The sequence below is a fragment of the Calliphora vicina genome, chromosome 2 (assembly GCF_958450345.1).
Source record: "Calliphora vicina chromosome 2, idCalVici1.1, whole genome shotgun sequence".
NCBI lineage: Eukaryota > Metazoa > Arthropoda > Insecta > Diptera > Calliphoridae > Calliphora > Calliphora vicina.
In genome coordinates this window covers 12,669,650-12,681,156 of record NC_088781.1, presented here as the reverse complement: position 1 = coordinate 12,681,156, position 11,507 = coordinate 12,669,650, and the positions used below count along the sequence as shown (strand labels likewise).

The window sequence follows — 11,507 nt, the reverse complement described above, 5'->3', positions numbered from 1 at the left end:
TACACACAAATTGTAAAAATTTTGTTAAAAATTATTTTGTTTTATTAGAAATATCATGGCCAAAAATCGATTATAAAAGAAGTTAAATCTATTAACTAAATCGATGGAAGAAGCTTAGCTAAGTTAGTACCAGAGCTTCAAATTAATTCTGATTTTCGGTTAATTCACTAAAATCTTAGTGCAGAATATATTTTCACATCGGGATGACTAATATGTTTGATTACAAATTATTTTTATACAAATAAATATCCCAAATATTTCGAATTTAGAAGCTGTTCCATTTATTTTGATTCCAATGCAACTTCTCACAACATTTTGCATTCAAAATAGTGAAAAAATGCAGTAAAGTAATTAATTATGCAATAAAAAGAGCCTTGTGTAGGGTTCTCGAGAAATAAGTCTACAAAGATAAAACAGATTCATTCTGATTTGGTGACAATCAAATCATTTGATTATATAAACAATTTTTAAGAAACTAGCTACTGAAAATCAGTTAACACAGAAGAATTAAGATTCACATAAGTGAATTTTTTTTTAGTCTGAACTATTTGATTAGCAATAAAATTCGTTCATTACAATCAAAACTATTTTTCTGTGTATCAAAATCACAAAAAATTTTATGTAAAACAAGAAAATTAACTTTTCTAGTAGGTCGATTTAATATAAATGTTTATGTACTTAAAGGAACTGTTAAGATGTTTAACATTTAAACTTCTAACAATATTTATATTTAGGGAAAATAACGGTAATAATACAGGTTAAAATTTGTTTATACGCTATCTGATATGAAAAAGTTCTCTTCCATAACATATTACGCATTTTTTTCAGATTTAACTCAGTAATACCTCTTAATTTTACCTCTTAACTTTGACCGGTTATTTTAGAGGTTCTTGGCTTAATTTAGTATTAAAAAATTCCCAGGAATAAACCTATTTTTAAATAGTTTTAGAACAACGAAATAAAATAAAAACAAATATTTTATTTAAACGATTTTTATGTAGTATTTGCTATCGGCAAAATACATATTTTTATTTTTACATTTTTTCTTAATGGAAAGTAATTTTTTTTTTTTTTGGTTTAATTAATATTTAAGTAAGAATAACTAAAAAATGTTTAAAATACGGGCATTTAATTGTTTGATATCACTAACCAAGATATAATAAAGAAAAATAGAAATATAGGATAGACGGCCAAAGGCTTACGGTTTGGTGGCTGACTGTTGCCCAGAAATATAAACGAGGCTATTATAAAGTAAATAATTATAATGTATTTATGGTTGTTATATATAGTATGAATTTAATTTATTGTTTCTTACCATATGTGGCCCAAGAGAAACCCATTGTTGTGGTTAATAAACGTAAAAAGAAAAGTAGCTTAGTTTGCGTAGCCAATAGAATAATACGGCAAACTATTAAAGAAATGGCCACTGGCGTTAAACAGTAACCCAAAACGCATACAGACTGAAAGAATGAACTGTGAATAGAACAGATATTAGTTAAAAAATAAGTATGTGTCATGTTTAATAGCTTCACGTACATATTCCCTCCCAGCAGTTTAGAATTTAAAGTTACAATAGCCGCACCTATCCAAACTATCACAAATACTTGGGCAAATTCAGGGCCACCATCATATTGCGCATCTGCAGAACCTTGGAGTATTGTTGCCATAAATGTGCACAAAACCAAAGGTCCCCAAAGATCCCCTAAAATTAGTTTGTTATAATATGTTAGCCACATTAGGTATTCTTCACATAATCTCTATATTATTACTTACAATCTTTTAAGAGACTTGATTTTTCTTTGGGATATAAGACATGGTAAAATTTTATACCCACTGCACGAATGTCACGTAGCTGAAGAAAGTTACTTTTCGTTTTTATCATTAAACAACTTACTATACAAAGTACTTACAATAGTCTCTTTTATAGGTTCATCCAAAGTATTAAAGTCAGGAGCTCCAATCGGTGCATTTGTGCGTGCAGCACCCGGAATTGACATGTCTCCTTCCAAACTAGCATTTGAGTAATCTTCCATCATCTATTTTTATACAAAATTGATTTTGTCACAAACGATACCTTAGGTAATATTGTTAACAAAGTACTTACATCTAGTTTGGAATCCATTATTGTAAATTTAGTTTGTAAAATTAAAAAAACAAGATAAAGTCTGCAGAAAATTGATGATTTGTCTTGTAAATGTTGCTGTCAAATTCAATTGTTTACTTTTATTATTTGTTTCTGGGTTACCGCATCTATTTGAAAAAATTGTCTGAATAACGGCAACACTGATTATTTATGTCAAATATGACAGAGATGGAAAACTAAGTATACCTTGATTTCCATACGACACACAGTTGGGGAAATAAAAAAAGTACAAATAAACTTGTAACTTCTAAACCGATAGTCCGATTTTAATAAAATTTCCCACGACTAAAGAGGAGGTGTAGCTGAGTTTAATATAGAAATTTTTGATAAAAATGCAAAAGTAAAGAAGAAATTTGTGAATTGTTATTGCGCATCCCACAATTTAACCCTCCGTTACTCTCAACTGATCTAGTTGATACAGGCAACATTTTTTTACACATTTTAAGCTATTTTTTGATAAAATGATATTTATACTGCAATTTTATACGTATTATTCTTTTAAATAATTTGCATTTAATATTGTTTTTATGTTTTCGAACTAAAAAGTGAAGAGATTATTTTCAAACGCGCCTTTCTTTTATTGATATCAATTTGATACATTGCGACTAGTCTCGACTGAAAATGATTGCTACTAACGGTGGGTTAAGAAAAACTTCTAAAGTATTCCAAATTGATATTTTTAGATTTGACCCTTTGAACAGTTTCGAAGTCCGGGCTATAAATTCCCTTTTGAAAAATATTAAGAACAATTTGAGTCATACAAAATAATTTTTAATATTTGAAGGCAGCTATGCGATTAGAGATTGACATTAATTTTAAATTTACATACAAATTAGGTCTGGAAGGCTCCAAATCTCGCAGTTATAAAAATTGTACCTTTGCGAAAAATATAAACACTTTATTTATTTTGTTTTTATTTTCTGTATAACTAAGTGCTTTTTTGGAAAAAAAATACTTTTTAAAATTTTTGTAATTTAAATGCGTATAACTTTGGACAGAGTATCGATTTTGAAATAAATATTATGTGCTGCTTTTTGAACTTGACTTTCTCTAAAAGATTCTTAAAGCTCCAAAACAAATGCAGAAGATTCACACGGCAAAAAAGATTTAACCAAATAGACCAATAACAAGATTATCATTCAAATTATTCCAAAAACTCGTGAATGTTCAGGGCTGTCACAGAATTCCATTCCGACTGAAAATGGAAATTATTTCAATATTTTGAAAGAGTAAAACGAAAAAGTTTGGAATAAAATAAATATTATTGGGTTTTCTTCAAGTTTTAATTAACATTTATTTACTTTATTTTTGATTAATAAGCAAAACATTGCCAATTCAAAATTAAAAAAAGTAAAATATTTATTTTTTGCGAATTATCAGAATTAATTGGAATCTAACGAAGGTTGAACAAAATCTAATGGAAATTAAAGCCATTCTGATACAAATGACAAATATAACCAATTATATTATTAATTTATATAACCAATTTAGAAATCGAGTAAGTTTTTCCTTTATATTAAATTTTTTTATCTGTATCCAATTACATTTTAAAACCAAAGACATTTTTTAGATTTTTAACGAAGTATACATTCTTAAAATTGAATAATTTGTTCTAGGCGGGAATTTCAAAATGAATCCCTATTTCCCGGGAAATTAAAAAGAGCTGGAAAAGAAGAACTCTAAATACAAGACAAAATATAGTTATAAGAATGGTTTTATAGCTCTCTTCTTGTTTTGTAGATCTTTTCTACATATGTATATACATACAAATCTTTTAAATCGGATCTAGAATAAAAATTTGGCATCATTTTAAATTTTTCATATATGAATAGGTAGGACCCTTTTGAACCCACCAAATACAGAGTATTACGATCATTTACGATTCGGGTAATCGGAATGGATCCATTTTTAATCGCAAGTAATGATTGGGTGCAAAAATGATTTTATTTTATCATTTCGGACAGTACTTTGTTTTAGATAGATATTTGGGCACTTGAAAATTTACTTTATTTTTATATTTTCTAATTTATTTTTAACTATTTCAATTTAAGATGGAATACAGAAACTGATTGCAAATACAAAAAGTTGAATAACTTAAAACATGCTAAAATCGTTTACAGGATTACTTGAAAATATATATAGTTAAAGAAATTAACCAAAATACATAAATTGTCAACTAAATTAGTTAATTAATAATAATAAAAACACAAGCATTTAAATAGTTGTTTTATTTACCCCACTTAATTTATTATTTATTGTTTTTGTTAATTAATATAATAAAAGCAATAAGTATATAATATTTTTTTGTATTTTTTATGTTTGTTTTTTAATATTATAATTTTAATTGTCACCAAAATAGGTTGACCAATAAACGCTGTTATTATCCAAGACTAAATTGTTAAAAATATCCATATGTATTATTAATTCTTCTTCTTTTCATAGTTGGCTTGAATGGCCTTCAATAACCAACCGACTTCTTCAACGGTCTTAATTTGATAATTGGCATATGTCTTCAATGTGGGCAATTCAGAGACTCTGAATGTCTTGCCAATGCCGAAAAGCATTTTCATGGCATCTTCATCGGTGGTGTCATCACCGCAGTAAATGATTTTCAAGTTCTTGGACCATTCGGCATTGAATTGTTTTTCCAAGATCATCTTGGTGCCCTCACCTGCAATAAGAGAAATATTTTCATAAATTATTTAATTATTATAATTAATTATATGCGTTGATTGAGTATAATTATGTGGTCCAGCTAAATTTCTATACAAATAAGATACATAAGAGTATTTTCATAAATTATTTGATTAATACGCGTTGATTGAGTATATTAATGTGGTGCTATACAAATCTGTTCATTCTAAAATAAATTATATAAATCTACTCTTTCTGAAATAAAGATATTTTAAGACATTCAATAACCAAAATAATAAAAGATTTTAGTGCTGGATTGAAGCAAAAATCTATCTATGATAAAATTCAATTAATAAATCAGCAATTAATAAATTGCTGATTGCAAGATTATTTCATAGCACGATAGTTTAAGATATTCCAAAAATAGACTCCCCTGGAGGTTATAAACAATCAAAAAATTTGAAATTATTTCTCAAACTATTAGCTCTAGAGAAAATGTGGCAGCTATTGGTTGGTTAACTCGGCCAAAAACCTCTTATTTCCAAAAACCACTTGATTACAATTTACAATTTGCCAAAGAACATTTAAACTAGATGAGACAGAAATGGAATACTGTTCTCTTTTCATATTAATCCTAATGCAATTTAAGGGTCAAGAGAAGGCCGAAGGGAAGTATAGAAATAAGACATTCAACTTTGTAAGTGGAAATATTGTGGTGTAGGAATGTTTTTCAGCGCAAAAATAATGCGCTGAGAATAATATGCCCCTAGTTTGGAGATTTTTTTGTTAATATGTATAATGAAATAGTTAAAAATAAATTTCCTAAACATTTTATTGGATTTTGACCTTTTTACTAAATATTTGGAAAAGTTTCCATTGTATTGTAAACCACTATATATTTTTGGTCTGCATAAAATTCTAAGAAGATTTAGTTATGTCTGTCCGTCTGTCGATTAAAGGCAAGGAGCTAGGGGGATAAAATGTTCCATTATTATTCACTGTTGATCAAAAATATTTGTTTCTATTGAAAATGGGTCAAATCGGTACAACCAAAACCAATTTTATAATAAAATGTCGGTGCGTCCAACGTTTAAAAACAGTTAAAACACTATAGGGCTCAAAACAAAAATATGCCAGCAGTTCTAGGAGACTGTCCCGAATTATTAATTTCACCTATCATTTAGGGTGACAACTAGTTACAAAACTAGCTGCGTGACTAGTTATTTGGACACTTTTGGATTACAGTGACACAGTCTAATAGATGGTCCAAAGTAGAACGTTTAAAGTGACTACACTTATGGTTACTTAGAGACATTAAAGGGACAATTGGCTTCACGATAGGTTACTTAAAATGTCAGTATACTTAAGCTAAAAGAATACAGTTTAAACTGTATGAGAAATATATCAACACAATTTGTATTAAATCAGTTTGTACGAATTACTTATAAAAAACTGCACAAAATAAACGTTTAAAGTGACTACACTCTAGATTACTTAGAGACACTTAAGGGACAATTGTTTTCCTACTAGATTACTTAAGTTGTAAAAAGTATTCAATTGTCTTCTCTCTGCACTACTAAAGCACATACGTGTCAAATGACCCAAATTATATAAATTGGAATCTGGCAAGTGGTTAGACATTGGTGACCATTACTGTCTATATATTTTGGGTCAAATCCGGACAGTCCACAGAACTGCTGGGGTATGTCTGCATTTTATTTAAAAATTTTCACACAAAATTACCGCCAAAAAATGATATTGTACATATTGCTCTTTTAAGATTTTTTTGTCAATTCCATTTATTTATATTTAGGTATATGTAGGTCGTTTTTAAATTGAAACCATCAAAAAACCAAATATATTTTTGAAAGGGATTTTGCTGTGGGAGATGCATTTTGACGATTTAAAATTAGATTCACCCCATTTACGTTTGAGTAATTCCGAGATGAAGTAATCTACACACACAAAAGTGTGTCAACACAGAGATAATGATGTTCAAATTTTAGTTTGTTAAATCACAATATTAATAATGCCATAAATTGAACAAACATTTTTTTTGTCTAAAATTATTTCTTCCCCACAATTTTTAGGTAAAGATATGTATTTCCTTTAATGTGTTTTTTGTCCAAAAATACAAATGATTTAGACATTATTATCCACAATTTGGTGACGCATTAATATCAATTGCTGAACACAAATTTTTTTTATTAAAATATATTAACTAAAAATGTCTCTACATTATAAATGCAATAAAAATCACCTATATCGTTAGTTGAAATGCAGAATAATGAATAACAAAATTTGATTAAAACATCCTTAATATATTTAATATTTCATATCGTAGCTATCAATTGAGTGGGGGTATATTTGAATATATGAAATTATTTTTAATAATTTGTAGTTATGTTTGTGTTTCTCATATTTTTTTTTTCAATTTCAGACAACCATATGAACATATTCTTATACACATCGGTTTGTATCTATTAGTTTAAAAATATTTACATATACATAAGTTTTGTATAGTATATAATAAATTCCAAAAATGAAACAACAACATAATAATAATGTGTACAATGATTAGACTTTTTGTTTTTCATTTGGTGTTTTTTTTTTTCTCTCAAAAAATATACTAGAACAGAAATATTGGTGCCGTCTGAAAAGTCTAGAAAGAAAAATGCATAAATTGTTTGTTGATTGTGTACCACCACCATACGAAATAAATTTTCAAATGCACATACTACACATATAACCAAAATAACATTGGATATTAAAAATCATACAGGGTGTCATTTTGTTTTTCTCCAAGCAACGACATTTTCCAATAAATTATGCGCTACACGCTTAATTATTTATGTACCTTGCTGTATTAATATAGGTCCAATGTACATGGTTTGAAAAGTCCCTGGGAAAATTTAAATTTTAATGGAATTGAAATTATATTAATGTTTTAATATTATCTGCCAGAAGTTCTTTAGAGAAGTATGATTTATATAACTCTTCAAAATCTGTTTTGAGTATTTGTAAAACCTGTAATGTTTGAAACCAGTAAGTTTCAGCCAAATCCAGTGGAAAAGATTAAGGAGCTCAATATTTCCATAGTGAAAAGGGACTAGCCAAAATACCGGTCTTCACATCACAACGTTTGAACGCTTTCGTTGGCCACATTGCTGATTCCTTTATATATATTTATATAATAGTCAATTTACTTCTGTTATATCGTAGAGCAGATTAAATAGTTTTATTTTACATTTGAATTTTAATACAGAACAAACTGTTGTGTTAATGTTTAAATTCCGGCAAAAAAATTATGTAAATTGATTGTCTCATCTGCATTTCTGTACCTTCAATCAACAAATTCGTTCAATTGCGTGTATACTTTCTCACAACAAAACTATTATTACTATATACGAAATTCGTATTACGAATATTTAAATATTGTACCACAGAAAAAATTGTTTTATTTTAATTCCGGTAACAAAACGTTGTAAATTGATTGTCTCAGCTGCATTTCAGTACATTCAATCAACAAATTATTTTCATTGGATGTAAATTCCTTTGTCACATACATACAAATAATTCAATATTTTTTAAATAAATAACTCGAAATTACACTTTGAATAATTTAGGAATCTCACAGGAAACTTTATTATAACAAACGGCTCATGTCTCATTAAAAATCTTTTGTTGATATATTTAAAATGTCAATTATGTTGATAAACACTTGAGTTGTTTCAAAACACTGAGCTTCTTTTTTATGTTTTCTTGAGTAATTATCTGTTGAAGTTATTTATTTGTGATTTGAACATCATCGGTCCTTGAGTGGCCATACCAAATGTTAATTGTTGAATTATTTAGTAGAATATGGTCCACCATAACATGTTCAATATACTACTATATAGATTGGAATGTATTTTTAAATATTAATTAAGCGATATTACTACAAGACAAAGTTGTCTTAGCAAAAACACTAACAATTTTGTCATAACGAAGCAATAATTCAAATAAATGGACACTATACCATATAATTTGTTTATCTTGACAGCCATTTTGACGTTTATCATGATAAAAATATATCAAGTATAGACAGGTAACTGTTATACTGCTACTTATGATCAGTTTATGATGATTTTGAATATATTAAATTGATCTCTAAATATCATGGCCTTCGGAAAGTTGATTTCAACCAACCAACTTCCTCAGGGATGCCAATGAAAATTGTAGACATTACAAACGGAATGAATAAATTGAGGATCAAAATATAGCTATGTGTAGTGCTCTGATTATGTGAAACTTGGGATCACATATCAGGGAAACACTTTGGAAGCTAAGATGTTTGTCAATGCTATATTACCCCCTGGCTATACTTGACAAATATTTATCATAACAATTAATGACGTTTGTTGTCAAGACAAAGTTGTCTGAGCAAAAGCACTAACAATTTTGTCATAACGAAGGAATGATACCAATACATGGAGACTATACCTGATAATTTTTTATCTTGACAATCATTTTGACGTTTATCATGATAAAAATTTAACAGGTATAGATAGGGGGTTATAAATCATTAAATATGGTTTATCCAAACTACATATGAGTGAAGAATCTAAAATTAAAGAAATATATAGTAGAATTCAATAAATAATTTCTGCGAACTCTCTTCAAAAAACTAAGGTCTTTTTCAGAAACACGAACAGAAAATTTAGTTTAAAAATTTGTATGACATAATTTTAAAGTGTTTTTCATAAACGAATTTGAATATTATTTTCCGTTCCAGTTTCTGAGTTAGGGAATTAAATTTTGAGTTATGACCATGTAGCATTAAGTGGGCGATATATATGTTCTGTAGCTTTATAATTGAACATAATTAGATAATAATTTGTCAAACTAATTAACCACCTTTCGGCATTTATATTTTCTAATAATTTTCATTTCATTTAATGTATATGAATGTACAAATGTATATGAATTTAAACATACATATACATTTGTATATCGTCTGAAGCCATTGACCCATATGGTTAAAAACTATTAAGACAAATGCTCATACACGAGTACTATTATCTCATATACAAAAAAAAAAAAAAATAGAAAAATATTAAACGAAACTATGAGTCATACAGAGCAGAGATGATGCTTTTCAATATTTAATTTCCATCTATTAAATGTAAATGCAATTTTTCAAAAATTATTTTGTTTTTAATGACAGCATTTGGGCAGTTTCACTGTAGTCCACAAGACAGATTGTCGTTCTTTTGAGTTTAAATTTATATTATTGTTTTCATTTTCCTACATAGTTTTTCATTATTTTTTTTTTGGCTCATCTTTTGAACAAAACGCCAACGCACGAAATTCACCGAAAAAAAAACATTATTCATTTTCAACATATTTTGTTTTAACAAAAACAAAAATTAACAAAATGAAAAAAAATATCTAAAAAATATGTCTATCAAATTTTAAAAAAAGATTTTTTTAACCCCACTGCTACATAAATTATAGTTGCTTGAGTTTTGAACACATATTGCAATAAATAATTTCTGTTGAATTTTAAACCTAATTAACTCAAATAATTGGTGTTTTGTGACTTTTAAATGACTTACCCTTATCCCAGTTGACACGTGGCTTGCCCTCCAAAGCATAAGGAGTTTCGATCAATTGGAAGCCATGGCTTTGGATCAAGCCCTTGGCGGTTTCTACCAATTTACCCTTCAATTTGTCATTAACACCCTTGTAGTGGTATGTAACTGAGATTTTCTTATCTTCAACCCAGGCACCAGAGCAGACAACCTATTTGTTTATAGAGATAACAAAATATAAATAACATTGTTGGTTATTAAATGTTTAAAGATGTTTCATTACCTTTTCCTTTAATTCAGACACCAATTTGTTGTGTTTTTCCAACAATTCTTCGGGCATTTCAATCTTGAATTTCTTGCCCGATGGGTACTCAACTTCGAGACCATGGTTACCGGCATAAGTAACATTGGGGAATTTCAAGTGATTCTTGATATCATTCAATTCACGGCCGGAGAAAACACACATGAAGATTTTGTCATTGGCTGCCAATTTCTTAATATTGATCTCAGTATCCTTGGGCATGACCGACAATTCCTCGGTCAAGGGAGCCAAAGTACCATCATAATCCAACAAGAGAGCAACTTGATCCTCAGGCTTGATGAAACTTTATTTCGTAAAATAGTACATGATAATAAAATGAGTATATAAATTCAGAAAATATATATTTTTTTTCAATTACTTACCCATCTAAAGCTTTAACAAAATCTTCTTCTTTCTTCAGCAAAGGAGCCTTTTTTTGTTCAGCCATTGTGTGTGTGTTTTTTTATATATTAAGACCTGCTAACAACAATAGGTGGGTACCTTTCAATAAGTTGACAACTGTTCTAATACTGTCTGTAAATTTTTAAAAAATATCCTCAACAGCCTCTTATATTTTTCAAAAGTATTGGCGTTGGCGTAAATTAGTCTCTTTTCTATAGTATCGTGAGATATTCAAATTGAAAAGATCTCTCTGTGCGCATTTTCATTTTACTTTTTGTCTAAATTTAAGTATGTTTGGACACACACAAATTCAAAAGATTTCCTATGATACACATTCATATTCAAACATATGAAGAGGTACAAAATAAAAAAAAAAAATCACTGATCTTGCAATATGATGGATGTACTATATGAATTTGTATATGTATAGATATGAATGTGTTTTAGTGTGGGT

General features: G+C 28.2%; 2 protein-coding genes across 2 annotated transcripts; both read right to left on the bottom strand.

Moving 5' to 3' along the window:
• Positions 1 to 976: 976 nt before the first annotated feature.
• Positions 977 to 2,224, bottom strand: LOC135950983 (protein YIPF6). Its single transcript, XM_065500529.1, has 6 exons — positions 2,105 to 2,224; positions 1,911 to 2,036; positions 1,774 to 1,852; positions 1,537 to 1,702; positions 1,316 to 1,473; positions 977 to 1,241 (listed from the first exon to the last, which is right to left on the bottom strand). The coding sequence occupies exons 1-6, from the start codon at positions 2,120 to 2,122 to the stop codon at positions 1,129 to 1,131; spliced, it is 660 nt and encodes a 219-aa protein (XP_065356601.1). The 5' UTR covers positions 2,123 to 2,224; the 3' UTR covers positions 977 to 1,128.
• A 2,132-nt stretch (positions 2,225 to 4,356) lies between these two features.
• On the bottom strand, positions 4,357 to 11,194 carry LOC135950178 (uncharacterized). The gene is made up of 4 exons (XM_065499706.1): positions 11,035 to 11,194; positions 10,634 to 10,955; positions 10,375 to 10,561; positions 4,357 to 4,814 (listed from the first exon to the last, which is right to left on the bottom strand). The coding sequence occupies exons 1-4, from the start codon at positions 11,097 to 11,099 to the stop codon at positions 4,564 to 4,566; spliced, it is 825 nt and encodes a 274-aa protein (XP_065355778.1). The 5' UTR covers positions 11,100 to 11,194; the 3' UTR covers positions 4,357 to 4,563.
• Between the last annotated feature and the right edge of the window lie 313 nt (positions 11,195 to 11,507).